Source organism: Heteronotia binoei, unplaced genomic scaffold (assembly GCF_032191835.1).
Source record: "Heteronotia binoei isolate CCM8104 ecotype False Entrance Well unplaced genomic scaffold, APGP_CSIRO_Hbin_v1 ptg000532l, whole genome shotgun sequence".
Classification (NCBI taxonomy): domain Eukaryota; kingdom Metazoa; phylum Chordata; class Lepidosauria; order Squamata; family Gekkonidae; genus Heteronotia; species Heteronotia binoei.
In genome coordinates, this window is record NW_026800046.1 from 363358 (window position 1) to 379865 (window position 16508).

Below are 16508 nucleotides of genomic sequence, written 5' to 3' on the forward strand. Positions count from 1 at the left end.
GACACAGGAATTATTGCAGAATGAACCCATTTAAAAAGATTAGTGTTACAAATCCTGTGTAAATCTGGATTAGTCAAAAATCTTGTAGGGGGTGCCGTCACTTTAATTTTCAGCACTGATTACTCTTTCACATGTGTTTCTGTCCCCTGGAATGCCTCTGTTCCAGCAGTCTCTTAGTGATTTGGTTATCTGTATTTCTGATTCATTTGTGTCCCTTGTTGTGATAGGCTTTTCTGTTATATCCTTTCTTTGCTGTTTACTTGTGAAGCTCTTTTACAGGAACCTTAATCCTGTATACAGTAAATGCTTTGTTATGTGGCACTTGATAATCCTTAATGCTCAGTTAACTGGCATTGTCCTGAGGGAAGCATCTCCCTCAGACCTGATATGCTTGTGTCTTTGGGCATGTGTGTGCCCTGCTCCTGTCTCACCAACCAGCCATCGATGTCTCTGGCCATTACTGAGCTTCTGTATTGCTGTTCCTCCTGATAGCATCCAAGAGTGTCTCCTTTCCCCGCAGCCTGCCTTGAGTGGTGGACAGCTAGCCCTGCTGAAGGGCTGTCAGGCAGCTTTCCCTCTTGTCTACCTGCTGTGTAAGATGGCCCTGTGTCTTAGAGGGAGGGTCCTCGCAGGCATGGCAACTGTTGCTATGGCATTCCCACTGGGGTGGGAGTTAGAAATCATGGAGTCATCTGGGAAGGAGAAAGGGCACAGCATCTGGCCCATTTGCTTAACTAGCAACTCCTCTTCCCCCCCGAATGCCCAGTGACAAAGTTCTCACTGTAATAAGATGTCATATCTACCTCTTTAACTCTGCATTTACCATTTTAAGGGATAAAGTTGGGCAGCTGCTCTTGTTCAGCTGTATATAAATGAAACAGAATTATGCCTAATTTTGTAGAAAAGGGATGTGAAGCTGTATAGTTAGGGGCTTTGATTCCACCAAAGATGGACACTATTGTTGTCAGTTCTCCCTTCGAGCAGAAAAGCTCTGATTTCCCCCAGATTGTTCCTGGGGGTTTCTCATTCTTCAACTGCAGCATTGGGGGCGGGGGAAGGTTTTTTAGGCTGCTTTTGAAGGGGAAAATTTGTGGGAAAAATCACCTTTCCAGTGCCCATGGAAATTCTAGGCAAGGTCCAAGCTAAAGGCTTAATTTGTCAATTAACATATTTTCTCCTAATTTTTAAAAACACTTTTCCAGTGAGCACCTCCTAGTAGTTCCTGGCTTGAGGGACGTTCACTTAGCCTCAACCAAGGCAAGGGGTTTTTTTGGCTCTTGCCTCAGCCTGGTGGAACATGCTTCCACTTGAAATCAGGGCCCTGTGGGACTTGCTTCAATTCTGCAAGGCTTCTAAAATGGAGTTATTCCACCAGGCTTTTGTCTGAGGCAATGGAAAATCAGCTATTCTGGCCTCCTCTGCTCATGGCCCTAGGTATTAATTGGGCACAGGAGTTTTCTGGTGCACCTATTTTTTTGCCTGCCGTGATGCATGGATTCTTGTTACTATCTGTTGTGTCATCTATTGTTTTTATTGTTGATGGGTTTTTATAGTGTAAGCTGCCCTGAGCCCACTTGTGGGAAAGGGCAGGGTATAAATTAAATAAAATAAATTTTATTTTTTCTGAAATAATTCCAGTATTAGGATAACTCTATCATAATTGTAATGTCTGTTAAAGAAATTTGTTAGATATTAACCTCCCCACAAACAGAGAAAACCTTTTATATGTTAAATGGAAATATTGTAATGAGTTTGAAATCCATAGTCTAAACCACCCCCACCCTACCCCCCAAAAAACCCCCATGTGATTAGGACCATAAACTTACTACATCTTTGCATTTGTTCTTGAGCTTTAGCCACCCATGGCCCACAACAGCATTTTCCCTTTTGAAATACAGTTTCCAAAGCTGTTCATAATTTTTGACAGAGGAGGTGGGCTGCTGTTTGAAAGACGTGTAATCCTGTTGAGTGCATTTAAATCCCTGAGAGCACCTAACCTAACTCTCTGGGCTCTCGGGCTTTATTCCACTTTTCATGGCAAGTAGTTTGTTTGCTTTTTTTGTTTCTTTGGTTCTTCCTTTATTCTGAGTCATATAACCTATTCATTTTGAGAGATGGCCTTTCAAACTGCACTTTTGAAATACTTCTACTGTGAGCCAGAGGTTCATACAGTTATATTTTCTGTGTTAAAATTGTAGCACCTCTGCTGTGGTAGTTCCTCAGAAATGTATTGTTGTTTTGAAACTATAAACCTTTGTGAAATGTTTGAAGGCCATTAAAAAAAAATCAGTACAAACTCCTGTGGAATTTTGGTGAGAGTTTTAGTGGTAGCTTCAGGTGGGTTTTACCTGTGATCTGAGGTAATACAGAGAACAAATGAAATTGGCTGCATTCAGATGTCACAGCAAGCAACAGTTGAACTCCGGTCTTGCACAAACACAGCTGATTGGTGTTCTTACGTGCATCACTTACTCCTTCCTTGTGTGAGGAGATTTATGCCAAACCTGGTTTGTTCAAACTTCAGTTCACCATGATGTCCATATGCAGGCACCTCAGTAAACTGAGGTTTTGCTGCAATCAGCCTGTACTGCTAAATCTTGATTGAGTTCCAGTTTAGAATCCTGGCTTGAGTACAGTAAACAAAATTAAATTCACTGAAATGCCTGCTTTTGGATGCTACAGTGAATTGGAGCGTGATCAGATTGAGAAGCTTTGTATCAAGCTCTGTGCCTAAAGGGACGTAGGAGGAGCAAGTGGTGCGGACACAGCAACAAGCTGTGTTCATGTGCAGTCAGAGTTTAATTGCAGTTTGTCGTGATGTCTGAATGCTGCTGTTCTCTTAAAGGCAGCATTCTGAGCCTTAACAAAATGAATAGACACAATAAAAGAACCTGTGTTTGTTATATGTTAATTAGATTTCTTCAGTCTTCATTGTCTTGCTTCTTCTGTCTTAACATACTAATAGATATTTTCCCTGGTTTTGTGTTCTTCTCCTTTTCTTATTTACCCTTGTGTTTTTTTATTAACAGATTCTCTCCCCCTTGCCTCTTCCTTCTCTGTTGGTTTTAGCTCTTCATGGTTCGGTCTATGACAGAGTCCTTAAACTCTGCTGAGCTGTTGAAGCAGCTCAGATCTCTGGGAATGGAAAAGTTATTGCATGTGATAAACAAGTTTCTGAGGCAGTCCTACATCTATCCCCCTCTTTTAAATTTTGGTGGTAAGGCATTACTTCTTATTTTTAAGTTAAGTGGTTGACATGAACTGTTCTCCTTCAAACAGTGGTGCTTTTATTTAGTCCTTTCTTCCTCAAATTTGTAACCTCTAAGCATCCTTACCCGGTTTCAGCTTGTAGTGGAGCAGTCTTTCTTTGACAGCATGTTTTAGTGACGTTCGACTAATGTGCCATGTGTTTTTCCCTTTGTCATGAATGTTCTGTTTAATAACGCAGCTTTACATGGTGAGAACCATGTTAGAGTCCCTCATTGCTGACAAAAGTGGTTCCAAGAAAACCTTGAGAAGTAGCCTTGAGGGGCCCACCATATTGGACATAGAAAAATTCCATCGAGAGTCTTTCTTCTACACACATTTGATAAATTTCAGTGGTAAGATTTGTAGATGATTAGTGTCTAGCTTCAGCATGTCCTAACACCTCTAACGTGACCTGGGGAAATGTTTCCGATTTTTGTGCATTTTACTTGATTTAAAATGTTGGTCTTTCAGAACAAAGCAGCCTGATATCTGTGGCTGTTGTCAGGAACAAGTTGCCGGGCAACACAGAGCCTTGGTATGATCCAGCTCTGATTATCTTCTTACGTTGAAAGACTGTAAATACAACTGGCAACTAAGCATTTAATGCTTTCATATATTTTCCAGTTGGCCTGGGGAGCGTTCCTTCCTTTCTTTATAAAATTTCAGAGTTACTAGAATCTCGGTAGTCTGGTCCTGTTTAAAAAACAGGCCAAATGACTGCTGTGATTTAAAAAGAAAATGTAGGACAGAAATCAAACACCTTGTGTTGGGTAAAATGCTTGGGTTTCCATTTTCTCTTACATTGGCTGAAGTTGGAAGCATGTGTGTCTAGTCTTATAGCACCGTTTTGTGTTACCTCTCTAACATTTGTTAGTGTAACTCTTCCCTCTGAATGGGAGAACACCTGCTAGCTCCTTTTTTGTACAGCATACTGTTTTTTCATTTGCAAGTAATGTCCTAGTTTTGGCTCCTTAGTACAGTGTTTCCCAAACTGTGAATTGGGGCCCATTAGTATCCTAGATGGTGCTTGCTTCAGCAGAGTTGGACTGGGCCTGGATGGGTCTCTTAATACAGCAGATGACCTGTGCTCTTCTCTGTTAGCTGCAGTAGAGACTCTGGAAAAGCAAAGCTTATTGTGTATACAAAACAGATAGGTCACTGGCACTGCCACTGACTTGGTACCCAGCCCTGTGAAAAGGCTGCAGCGTACAAAATGTTGCAGATGCTAATGTTTTTGGACTTATCTGTCTCATTTAGCATTCCTTAGAATATATGTTTTATAATCCAGTTTACATATAATTGGCAAGGCTGAAAAGAGGAATCCTAAGAGGTCTGGAAAAAATGCTCCTGATAGATTTCTCAATAAAAGGTTTGGAAACCACTGATCTGGCTGGCCTACTGAAAACACTTCTCCTATGACGGGCAAGATGGGATCCTTGGCACCTGAGATGGTGTCTTGAGAACAATTTATTTGCTTTGGCTTCTTTTGCCACACTTGCTTTTCCTTTCTACAAGAATTGTATTTGCCATTCAGCATCTTTCTAATCACTGCCTACCATAGGAGACAAATCAGTCCTGTTGGTTGAATGGAATGATCAACATGGTTTTTACAAAATGTTCCCGTCTCTTCCCTTGCCGTACTAAAAGCTATTTTCATAAGCTGGGAGAGTGTTCTATAACCTGTATGTGTACTGCTAAACCACTAAATTGGCAGTTGTGGTAGTGTTTTCAGTAGTAAACCATTTATGTGTATGCTTTTTTATTAATGGTAACTGGGCTTCCCATTTGATCATTGTTTTCTGTTTTCTTTTCATGAAATACTATTTTAACCCTTGGTCATCCTTGTTTGGGTTCATAACGTCTCTCCATTAGAAAAGCAGTAATTCTTTTTATGCTGGCTGTCTCTCTGTGGAAACTCATGCAATATCACTTCTCCTGCTTTTAGAAACCCTGCAGCAGTGCTGTGACTTATCACAATTATGGTTCAGGGAGTTCTTTCTGGAATTGACAATGGGGAGAAGAATCCAGTTTCCCATTGAAATGTCTATGCCCTGGATTCTGACTGATCACATTTTGGAAACCAAGGAAGCATCGATGATGGAGTAAGATTTCTGAAGTTCTCTTTCTCTGTTAGATGCAGAATGTTCTGGTAAAAGCCAGATCAAAGGTTTAAAGTGATGGTCAGGGAAAATGGAATAAGGAGGAAAGGTATTTTACAGCAAAAAGATGAGGGAGATGGGCCTCTGGAGTTTGTTACCTTCTCTTTTGATGTTTAAACGGTCTTTTTTCAACTTGGCTGTTTTCTGGGGAATCATTTTTAATGCTTGCCATACTAAGCAATTGTGGATACTGAAAAGGCAGTTGTGGATACTGATACTAGGGTCTGCCAAGAACCCCTCCTCTGAGGTTTATTTTCAGGACATGCATCAGGCTTTACTTATGGATAAACTTTAGCTTTACAACTCATCTCCCATTTTTCCAGTTTGAGAACTGGAAGCATGTCTGCCACATTTCCATGTCTAATGCCACTTGGAACTTCCATACGGCTTCAAAAGCTTTGATTGCTTAAGATGCTTCAAATGCTAGAAGGATGTCTGAGTGGGTATCATAATGTAACCCACTGACATATTCTTAGGTACATAAGAACATAAGAGAAGCCATGTTGGATCAGGCCCATGGCCCATCCAGTCCAACACTGTGGGTGTTTTCGCACTCACGTTTTACTGGCGCCACGACCCTCCTGACGCCGGCGAATCTGCATGGATTTCGCACCAGAAGCGCCGGCGCACCCAGAAGCGCCGGCTACTTCTGTCGCTAAGCCAGCGCAAACGGAAATCGCAAAGATGCAGGAAAACGTTTGCGCTGGCTTAGCGACGGAAGTAGCCGGCGCAATGGGCTGCGCCGGCGCTTCTAGTGCGAAATCACTGCAGATCCGCCGGCGTGAGGAGGGTCGTGACGCCAGTAAAACGTGAGTGCGAAAACACCCTCTGTGTCACACAGTGGCCAAAAAAATTATATATATATATATATATATATACACACACTGTGGCTAATACCCACTGAAAGGTACAGCATCTGGCCAACCTGTGTACCACTATTGTTCTGTAGTTTATATAATGTGGCCAGGTTGTTTTATCTACTACTGAAGCACCCCTTCCTTTTACTAGTAGCACTTTGTAAAATGAGAGCCTGATTGAGCAGAAGGAACTCACTTCTCTTTCTAGGATATGGTACAGCACCAGACTTGCTTAACCTGCCTATTGTCAGCATTTGGATGTGGATAAATCTAATTCTTTGATTATGATCAGGGTTACTTTGTAAGATGTTGTGATGGTGTATCAAGACAATGATTGATTTTGACCATCATATTTTCTTCTTCCCTGTATTTAGATATGTTTTGTATTCTTTGGATCTTTATAATGACAGTGCTCATTATGCTCTCACCAAGTTCAAGAAGCAGTTCCTTTATGATGAAATTGAGGCTGAGGTGAGATAATCCTTTTAATAAGCAGCACATATATTTGAGTTTGTTAAGTCAGGATGAAGTTTCAAGAGAATTACCGTAACTGTTAGTGAAACTTATAGCTGGTGCACACATGCCAGGTTCGTTGATTGACAACCTGAGCATAACTTGTAAGACATGATACATCTTAACACCAGGTCATTGGAACAATATTTCTTCTGACCTAATGCAGCTTAAGCCTAGACCACAGAGTTAGCAACTATGCACATTGAGTTTGCACAGCCTGTGTGTTTGCTAAAGGAAATACATTTGAGTTATTCAACTGCTGAGCAGTTCATATGTTGCTTTTCTTCAGGTCAACTTGTGCTTTGATCAGTTTGTATACAAGCTTGCAGATCAGATATTTGGATACTACAAGGTTATGGCAGGAAGGTCAGTAGACTCATGAATATTTTAAAATATTCATTTACATTATTGATTTTTATCATATATCACCTTCTTCATGGTGTATGACAGTCAATGCTCTCCCTTTTCAACAGCCTGCTTCTAGATAAACGATTAAGATCTGAGTGCAAGAATCAGGGAGCAACAATTCCTTTGTTAACATCCAATCGATATGAAACATTGCTAAAGCAGAGGCATGTGCAGGTTAGTAAGACCCATGTTTGTACTGCATGTTCCTTATTTCTTGTTCTTAGTGTATGTTTTGTGCTCTTTACTTTAAAAACCATCTAATAATGACTAAAAGGAAATACATGAGATCCATTCTTGCTGTTTTTAATCAATAATAGCTAAATTATTACCTCAGTTGCAGAAATTCTGTGGTATAATAGAAAACTGTACATTTGAACTTTTAAATTTTTTTGAAAAGGCCCTTAACTAAACTATTAAGGCTTTTAAAATATTTTTAAGAGATTTGATTTAATCTCTGGTTTTAGTTAAATTTTTATTTCATAGAATTCCTGAATAAGCACGTATACTAACTAAAGCCTTTCTCTGTAGAATTAGAGTTTTTATATTTTGCATAATTTATAACCTCTTGAGGTGCCCAGAATTTATTAGTCAGATACAGTGAACTTCTGGAAGCAGTCTGTTTGGCTGATTAAATTTACAGAATGTATTGGGAGCTTTATTGTTTTAATCTGACTTTTCTGATAGCAGGATTATCCACTGTAAGAATCCTTCATACTTCCCATCAGGCCGTCTCCTAAAAAATTTGATAAACATTTACATAGGAATAAGTTTAAAAAGTTATCATGTTAGCTCTACATATTCATGTGACCCAGGTGCACATCCTGATTATACAAAAGTTTTTTGAGATCTTGTAAAATATTCCAGTAAAGAGAGTTGAACTCTCTGCAGGATTAGGAGGAAGGGGTTGTTGTTCCAGATGAAGGGTGCATGAAATATGCAAGTTGTTATCAAATTATGTATATAAAATTGATAACAATGCATTGGGATTTCTTCTGCTGCAGCTTCTTGGTCGGTCAATAGATCTGAACCGCCTGATCACTCAACGAATTTCAGCAGCCATGTACAAATCACTGGAACTTGCAATCAGTCGCTTTGAGAGTGAAGATCTAACCTCTATTGTTGTGAGTATTGAGAAACTGGAACTGCTCAGATTTGTATTAGGATAGGAACTGGTTCAAACCTGGGAACTTCTTTTATAGGCCAATGTCACAATAAATTAATGGATAGACGTTTATGTTACATGGTAGCACACCACTCTCCCTTGCCCTTCTCACCTTTGCCTGGTCAGAAATTAATGCGTAATTTGTCAGATTAAATTATGCACAGCACAAAAATGAAAATCTCTGAGTTTTGCTTTTTGTTCTGCTTTATGTCATGTGAGATATGCACAAAGGGCAGTTTGATAAAGTGATTGGACACCTGCTTTATAATCATGCAGTACATAATCTCATCTCTGTTTTAATTTTTTTTAGTATTTTATGCCATGTTGGAATTGAAGAATTGGGGACAGCTGGGAATGGGATTAACATTTCCTGTATATGCAATATTCAGTTAAGGAATAGTGGTTTGACGTCAGCCCATATTAATGGAATCTGGTATCACTCTGTGTGTGAATCACATCCCTTAAAGTAGATGCAACACATGGATAAAATCTCATTTGCCAGAATAAAAACTGCCTATTAACAGCTATTAGGAATATGTTTTAAATATGAAAGAAGTGTTGCAATTCATAGAATCATAGAGCTGGAAGGGACCTCCAGGATTATCTAGTCCAATTCCCCTGCTGCACAATGCAGGAAATTCACAAATACCTCGCTCACATACCCCCAGTGACCCCTGCTCCATGCCTAGAAGATGGCAAAGAAACCCTCCAGAATCCTTTGCTAAATTGAAGAAGAAGAAGAATTGCAGATTTATACCCCGCCCTTCTCTCTGAATCAGAGACTCAGAGTGGCTTACAATCTCCTATATCTTCTCCCCCCACAACAGACAACGTATGGGGGGTGGGGCTGAGAGGGCTCTCACATCAGCTGCCCTTTCAAGGACAATCTCTGCCAGAGCTATCTCTAACCCAAGGCCATCTCAGCAGGTGCAGGTGGAGGAATGGGGAATCATACCTGGTTCTTCCAGATAAGAGTCCACACACTTAACCACTACACCAAACTGGCTGTACACCAAATTGGCCTGTTTCCTGACCCCAAAGTGGCAGTCGGCATATAGGTATGTCATATTTTGTTGGCAAGGATAGCTGTTTCAAAAACCAGAACTGAAAGATGGGATAGAAGTTAGTCTAAGTAAATGTGTGATTTTTTTCCCCCAGAAGGCCTTGCAGATGTATGATCCTGGTCAGTTTTTATTCAGTGTATCTTAATGATTTTTGCAGCCTTGCATCTTCTTTCATAATATTATTTTTGTGTGGTTTTCCTTTTCCCTTTCTGTTCCTTCCTTAAAAACCTGTTCCCAGGAATTGGATGGGTTGATAGAAATAAACAGGATGACACACAAACTTCTAAGCAGGTATATGACTTTGGACAGTTTTGATGCCATGTTCAGAGAAGCCAACCATAATGTGTCAGCACCGTATGGAAGAATCACGCTTCATGTCTTCTGGGAGCTCAATTATGATTTCCTTCCAAATTACTGCTACAACGGGTCCACTAACAGGTTAGTGACAGGTTACATTTTTTAAAATAGAATTTGCATGCTGTTCTACTAACCTGTATTACCAAATATCTATGTTTGGCAGATTTTTCCAAAACTGTAGAATTTTTGTTAAAAGTTACAGTTCATTTAAATCTGGATAAATTAAGGATTTAGTTTATCATGTGATATGTAAGTACAGAAGGGTTATAATCACGATCCCTGTATGGCCCGGGCATCCTGTTCTCTTTTAGGACAAGGAATTACTAAGAATGTATAATCCTTGCACTTCCAAAGAAAATCGCCCAACAATTGTAAGTTTATGAACAAAGATTGTTGGTGTGAGGTTGGGGACAGGGGTATATGCGTGTAAATGAGTAATTTTTTAAAAAAAGTAGATCTTGTCTTCCAAAGCCAGCTGTGGTGTAGTGGATAAGAGTGGTGGACTCTGATCTGGAGAACCAGGTTTGATTCCACCACTCCTCCACATGAAGCCAGCTGGGTGATCTTCGATCAGTCACAGTTTTCTTTGAACTGTTCTCTCAAGAGCAGCTCCCCAAGAGCCGTCTCAGCCCCACCTACCTTACAGGGTGTCTGTTGTGGGGAGAGGAAGGGAAGGAAATTATAAGTCACTCCAAGACTTCCTCGGGTAGTGAAGGGTGTGGTATAAAGACAACTCTTCTTCCACAGCTTTTTTGAGTAAATGTTGGATGATTCTACATATACTTATTCTAGATAAGCTTAAGCCATTATAGTCTTCTGATAGTTCTCATTATATGTATCTATATGGAGTGTTATGTTCTATTTTAATGCTGTGTTCAAGCATACGGCGTCATATGGCAGTCCCAGTGTGCACGCTTGCAGAACGTAGTGTGAACAAGGTGTGCAAATGCTTTGAGACTCTTAACTATAATAACTAGAATAGGCGGTTAAGATAAAGGTTATGTTATTTTTGGCATATACAGCCTGTATGATGGAGTGGGTGTAAAAAAGAATATTGCATCCAGACTTTCAATAAACCTCCTTCTTTCTCTAATAACTAGGAAGCTTGTATTTTCTGCATTGAACGTGTATGATACAGAGATTAAGCAAAACATCTAGCTGCATTGCAGCAGTGGGTGGGGTTTAAAAGACAGCAGCCCATATGGGAAAGGGTAGATTTATAGAGCAAGGGATATGCAACTTTTTTGATGCTGCAGGCACTTTTGGGATTCTGACACAGGATGGTGGGCAGAACCACAAAATGGCTCACACAGAAGTTGAGCCAACCAAAAAATGTTAAGGAGTGAAGTTATGCTTAAATCTAATAGTAACTTCAGCATTTCAGGCAGAAGCTCTGATTAACAGAATGCCTTTTAAAATGTGCTTATTGCTTAAAAATAATTTTTTGAATGGATGCAGCTTACCTTCAGTCATGCAGTTAATATTACTGTGCTGCGGTAGCAGCTGCTGCTGAAGCATTTTTTTTTTTAAATCTGCACAATCAGTCTGAAACCTCACTGAGCAAAAGTCCCAGTGACCCAGCCCATTTTCTAAAAATACCTGGCAGGTGCAAGAAAGATGGGCAACAAGGCAGGCATGGATGCCATGTTAGAGACCCCTTTTATAGAGCCAGCTGTGACCAGAATAAGGCCAAGCAGACGAACATGCAGAGGCAACTCTGAATCTAGAGGGATGCATCAGGGCCCAGAGTGGAGGATGTATCAGACCTGTTTTCAGATATCAAATCAAGCTCCATTCTAGAAAGTCTTGGACTTCTAATAAGGGTTGAGACCATACATCACCACCATGATTATCACCTTATAACCGTCACTGGTATATCCTCCACAAAGGTACTCCATCCTCACACACTGTCTTTCCTGGCCATATCATTGTTTTGCACATGGGTTGCCTGGGAATGGGACACCTTGCAGGGTAACAGCATATTTCGCATTGTTGTATCATGCTTGCTATAACTGGCATAACATTTTCCCTTTGCTAGATATGAGTCCAGTACAGCCTTAAAGACAAACAAGATTTTCAGAGTATGAGCTTCCCAGTGCTGAATGAGTGTTAGGAATAATCTACTCTTTAATGATGACCTGATCAAACATTATCATTTGTATCTTTTTCATTCCTAAAAGAAAGCAGAGAAAAGTACTTAAATCCTTTTTTCATTATAAAATTATTAGTAATCAATCACTGAGTCACTGTCATGTTCATAGGAGATGCAAGCTCAATACCCAACCACCTGAATAATTAAATATCTTACAGATTTAAGCAAAACTTTTTAAAAATCCTTCTCTGTTGCTTCATTGGACAAGTGCATTTGATCCTTTATAGATACATCCTTTATTGGAATGCTCAAGTGATCATATGATCCTGTGTTTGTTTGGTCTCTGTAAAAATGCTACGCTATTATTTTTAACAATCAGCACCTTTTTGTTTGAAGGTTCTGTGCAAATTAGCATGATGTGTAAATTGTTACAGGATATAGGGCATTTATAAAAAGCTCTCAACATTGAGGTCAAAAGTTGACATCATCAAATGCCCATTATTAAGTTTCCTCACTGTTTATAACTATTGAAGTTCTGATAATGTAGTGAGATTAAACAATAGAACAGTCTTCTGCTAAAGCAGTGGGCATTTAACTAATTGCATCTGCTAGTTCTCAGCTTTCTGTGCAACGTAGACCAAATGCAAGAATTATTGATTGAGAGCATTTGCAAGGGAGTAGAGCAGGCTGTGGGCCTGACACAAGCATGGTAGATGTTTGGTAATATGAGAGCCAGTTGTTGGTGAAAGCCGTGGGACAAGAAGACTCAGGTTCTCTTCTACAGTGAACTTGCTGGCTTTATGCAAACTGCCTGTCTCAGCTGTGGCCCTCTGTCTGGTATATTACCACCAGATAGCCTAATTTCCAGGATGGCCGTATCCAAATCATAGGGAGATGGTTACAGTAATACCTGAAGCCTTTAAAGTGTGTGTGTGCACGTTTGATCCCCTGAAACTATACACAGGCACAGATATTTCAGAGAAGCCCTGTGTGGAAAAGGTTATTTTTTTTAAGTCTAGGTGAGGGCTTGGTAGGAGAGAAGAACATAACATGTAGTGGGATGGCAGAAAGAAAAGGGATGGGATTTTTCCTACCCCATGAATCCTTACGGGTCCCACTTATATTTTAAAAAGAAAAATAATATTTTTTTCTGTTTAATTTGTTTTTCATCTTGTATTTCATTGCTTTACCTAATATCATGAAAGTCTCTAAGTCTCTAACAATTATTTTATTATCCATAAAGAACTTTCAAATATTTAGAGCTCTTCAGAGTAAGTCTTACAACAGTCTTGTACAGCAAAGCCATCTATCATGAGCATCCAGTGAAGATTTAAAAGTTAAATTGTCTTGTTTATCATGCTATGAATATTTGAAAACAAAATAAATACTTTAAAGGCTGATTTATCAATTGTAACTGCCCCCCAGCTCTGATAACAGGGTTTTGATTGGTGTAATCTACTTTGTTTTGACTGCTTAGAGCTGTGCTGATGCAGATGGATAAATTGCTAGGACATTCATCATCCAGAGATTAAATAACAAGACCTGATTATCTTGAAGCATGCCAAAACCTACAGTCTAGCAACAGAACACCAAAGTAGACTTACCAAAATAATGTTGTTCATTAGAGAGTAGAGGATGGGAATAGATCCAATTTAAGAATACAGAACTATTTTTAAAATATTTATCTTCACTCAGTTCTCCTAGGTGTATGAATGCATTATAGATACTTTATCAGAAATAATTAAAAATAATAGGGGAACAGGGATGAGTTTGACAAAGGGTTGGAAGAGTGTTCTGAAATTGATTTGATACAACATGCATTGTTATAAAAGCATATACACCAATCCAGAGCAAACAACATGTTACATACATACATACATGTACACAACTGAATCTCCACTTTTAAAAGAAAAAAAACCCAGCGGCTTTGACAGTGAGGAGCTTAGACCATAGGTGTGTATGTGCTTAACCCTTTGCCCCATACTTCTCATTCAGTTCTTGAACTTCCTTCTTTCCCAAGCAACTTTGCCGTCTGTTTGATTTTGGGGGCATGCTTGTCATCACCACTTGGGAGTTGGGAGAACTCAGGACTGGGTTCTGGCATGGTGCAAGGAGTTGTGAAGAAGATGAGGAATGCCAGCCATTGCTTTTCTCTGGATAAGAAGTCAGAGGACATAAGTGTTGAATAGGAGCACAAAAATCTAACACTGCTATTGGTGTGTCAGTGTTTTGAGCCACCCTGACTACAGTGTGATGATAAACAAATTCATGCACATTCTTTATAAGAGCTTTTAAAACATAAATATATACAGAAATATAAAACAATTTTGTAGGATTACGCAATTCATGTCTGTATCTTTCCTTCTGTGAAAAAGCCCAGGTATAAGTAAATAATAGATATCTAGTTAGCTTGAAGAAGATATTGGATTTATATCCCACCCTCCACTCCGAATCTCAGGTCTCAGAGCGGCTCACAATCTCCTTTATCTTCCTCCCCCACAACAGGCACCCTGTGAGGTGAGTGGGGCTGAGAGGGCTCACACAGCAGCTGCCCTTTCAGGGACAACTTCTGCCAGAGCTATAGCTGACACAAGGCTATTCCAGCAGGTGCAAGTGGAGAAGTGGGGAATCAAACCCAGTTCTCCCTGATAAGAGTCCATACACTTAACCACTACACCTTGGAGAGAGGTACATGCTTAGTCTAACATTCATTTTGTTGTGGACATTTGTAAGTTATACTATATTAATGCTTTGATGCCTTTTTTAGCAAGATTCAAAATGACTTCCTGTATTTCTTACAATTTCAGGACCAAAGTTCCACATTATGAAAAAGCAGTTTTCCAAAATAAAACCTCCGTTGCATAAATGTAAATTGTTGGGTTTTTATTTTTATAGGTTTGTTCGAACAGTATTAGCTTTTTCCCAAGAATTCCAGAGAGATAAGCAACCGAATGCACAGCCCCAGTATCTACACGGATCCAAGGTTAGACATTCTTTTCATATTTCTGATCTGCTTGTGACTGAAACATTTGAAAAACTCCTTTGATAGCTCTCCAAGTTGCTACATCTTTTTTTGTGGAAATAGTGCCTGATCCTGTTATCTGTCTAGAGACTTAATACGACTTTTGCAAATGATTACACTTGGCTGTGGTCATTACTACTGTTCCCTGCTCACTCCATCATTTGGAGCTGATGTAGTTCCTTGCTTGTCTTGTGTATTTGCTGTTAATCCTTCTTTCCTGAAATATAGCAGACAGTGGCTTAGATATGGAGAACTGCAAGTGAACAGAAGAACACAGAATGGATCTTGGTTGCCTTTCTGTTCTCTTGCTGCAGTCCCTACACCCCACGAAAAGCTCTTCCTGAGCATCTGTCAGGGGACAGCTATATTGGGAAGGGAGAAATCCAGGGAAATAGCTCCTTCCTTGCTCTGGTTTTTCCTCTGCTCACATAGGAGTGGACAATTTCTGCTGATTTTGCCCTCTCATTCCATCCAATACTATTCCAAAACGTCTCCCAACCCTCAGTAGAGGCTCTTTTTGTGGAGTAAGGGCAGGTACAGGCTGCAGCAAGAAAATAAAAGCATGAAAGGTGCATTCTGTTTGCAGTTTCCAGATCTGAATCACTGTTTTCAGTTTTTTACAATTCATAAATGCGGCTGCCTTTTTATGTCCAGGAAATGCAATTCTGCATTTGATAACAACTACACAATATATACATTGCATTTATAGATGTTTAATAGGATCTATCTTGGGAATCCCATGTTTCAGTAGCTGAAATATAAAGATTACATTTGGTTTATAACATGTCCATATATAAATATATGTCCAAGGTGAAAGATCTTATGAAAAGCTAAGTTAGGTATTTTGAAGAAAAGAAAAGGGAAGTGCTCATAAACCCTGATCTTACTCCACTTGGTTTCCTAGATGTCCTGATAAACTTCATTAAGATTTCTACCTGGGGTCAGTTTGGGTGTCCCAGTTCATAGCACACAGCAATGACAGTATTGCCCTGGAGACTGAGACCCTACTGCAGGCTTTATTCTTGAGTGGAGGTCCTTGCTGCCCCTTCATTTGTGATTATTTGACAGAGATTATGAATGAACTTGAAGGCTACATTGCTTGGACCCCTAGGCCCTGAATGTTGCTGCATGGCGCGTCCTGGGAAACAGTACCATAAGAATTACAAGTTTGACCATGATACACTGCCACCCATGTGCTACTGCTCTGTGTTCTTTATGGATCTGACTGTGCTGGCTCAAGGAAGTAGTGTGATAAAGTATTGGTGGTTAGGGGGCTTCTACTTGAAGGACACAAGATGGGCTCTGCAATTTTTCATTCATGTAACCTTAGAAAGCTGTCTCTGAGAGTTTGATTCACTGGATATCTGAATTGGGCCCATATGGCTAGTCTCTTCAATCTGGCAACCAGATCTTAACATTCTGGAGATCAAAGACATATCTAGGATGAAAAGATTTTTCCTGGGATCAGAAATGAAAAGAGAAGAGATGCTACCTGATGAACTTTGAGTGGCTTTCTAGTTTTTCATCATAACCCTAAGATAGTTCTTGTGAAATTGTTGCAACCCCTCAGAGACAGTGCTCTGTGTCTGAAACTATTTCGATCTAACATGATGCTTAATGCACCA

General features: G+C 39.8%; 1 protein-coding gene across 2 annotated transcripts in view; it reads left to right on the forward strand.

Moving 5' to 3' along the window:
• The window catches only part of LOC132590675 (cytoplasmic FMR1-interacting protein 1), a 67633-nt gene that overhangs the window by 29469 nt on the left and 21656 nt on the right, over positions 1-16508 (forward strand). The window contains exons 16-23 of one of the 2 annotated variants that reach the window (XM_060263645.1): positions 3070-3217; positions 5195-5351; positions 6640-6736; positions 7068-7144; positions 7252-7360; positions 8188-8307; positions 9651-9850; positions 14757-14844. In XM_060263645.1, the coding sequence (XP_060119628.1) occupies positions 3070-3217; positions 5195-5351; positions 6640-6736; positions 7068-7144; positions 7252-7360; positions 8188-8307; positions 9651-9850; positions 14757-14844 (996 nt within the window). Of the gene's footprint in view, positions 1-3069; positions 3218-3448; positions 3603-5194; positions 5352-6639; positions 6737-7067; positions 7145-7251; positions 7361-8187; positions 8308-9650; positions 9851-14756; positions 14845-16508 lie in introns of both variants that reach the window. The other variant, XM_060263644.1, reaches the window with a different exon arrangement.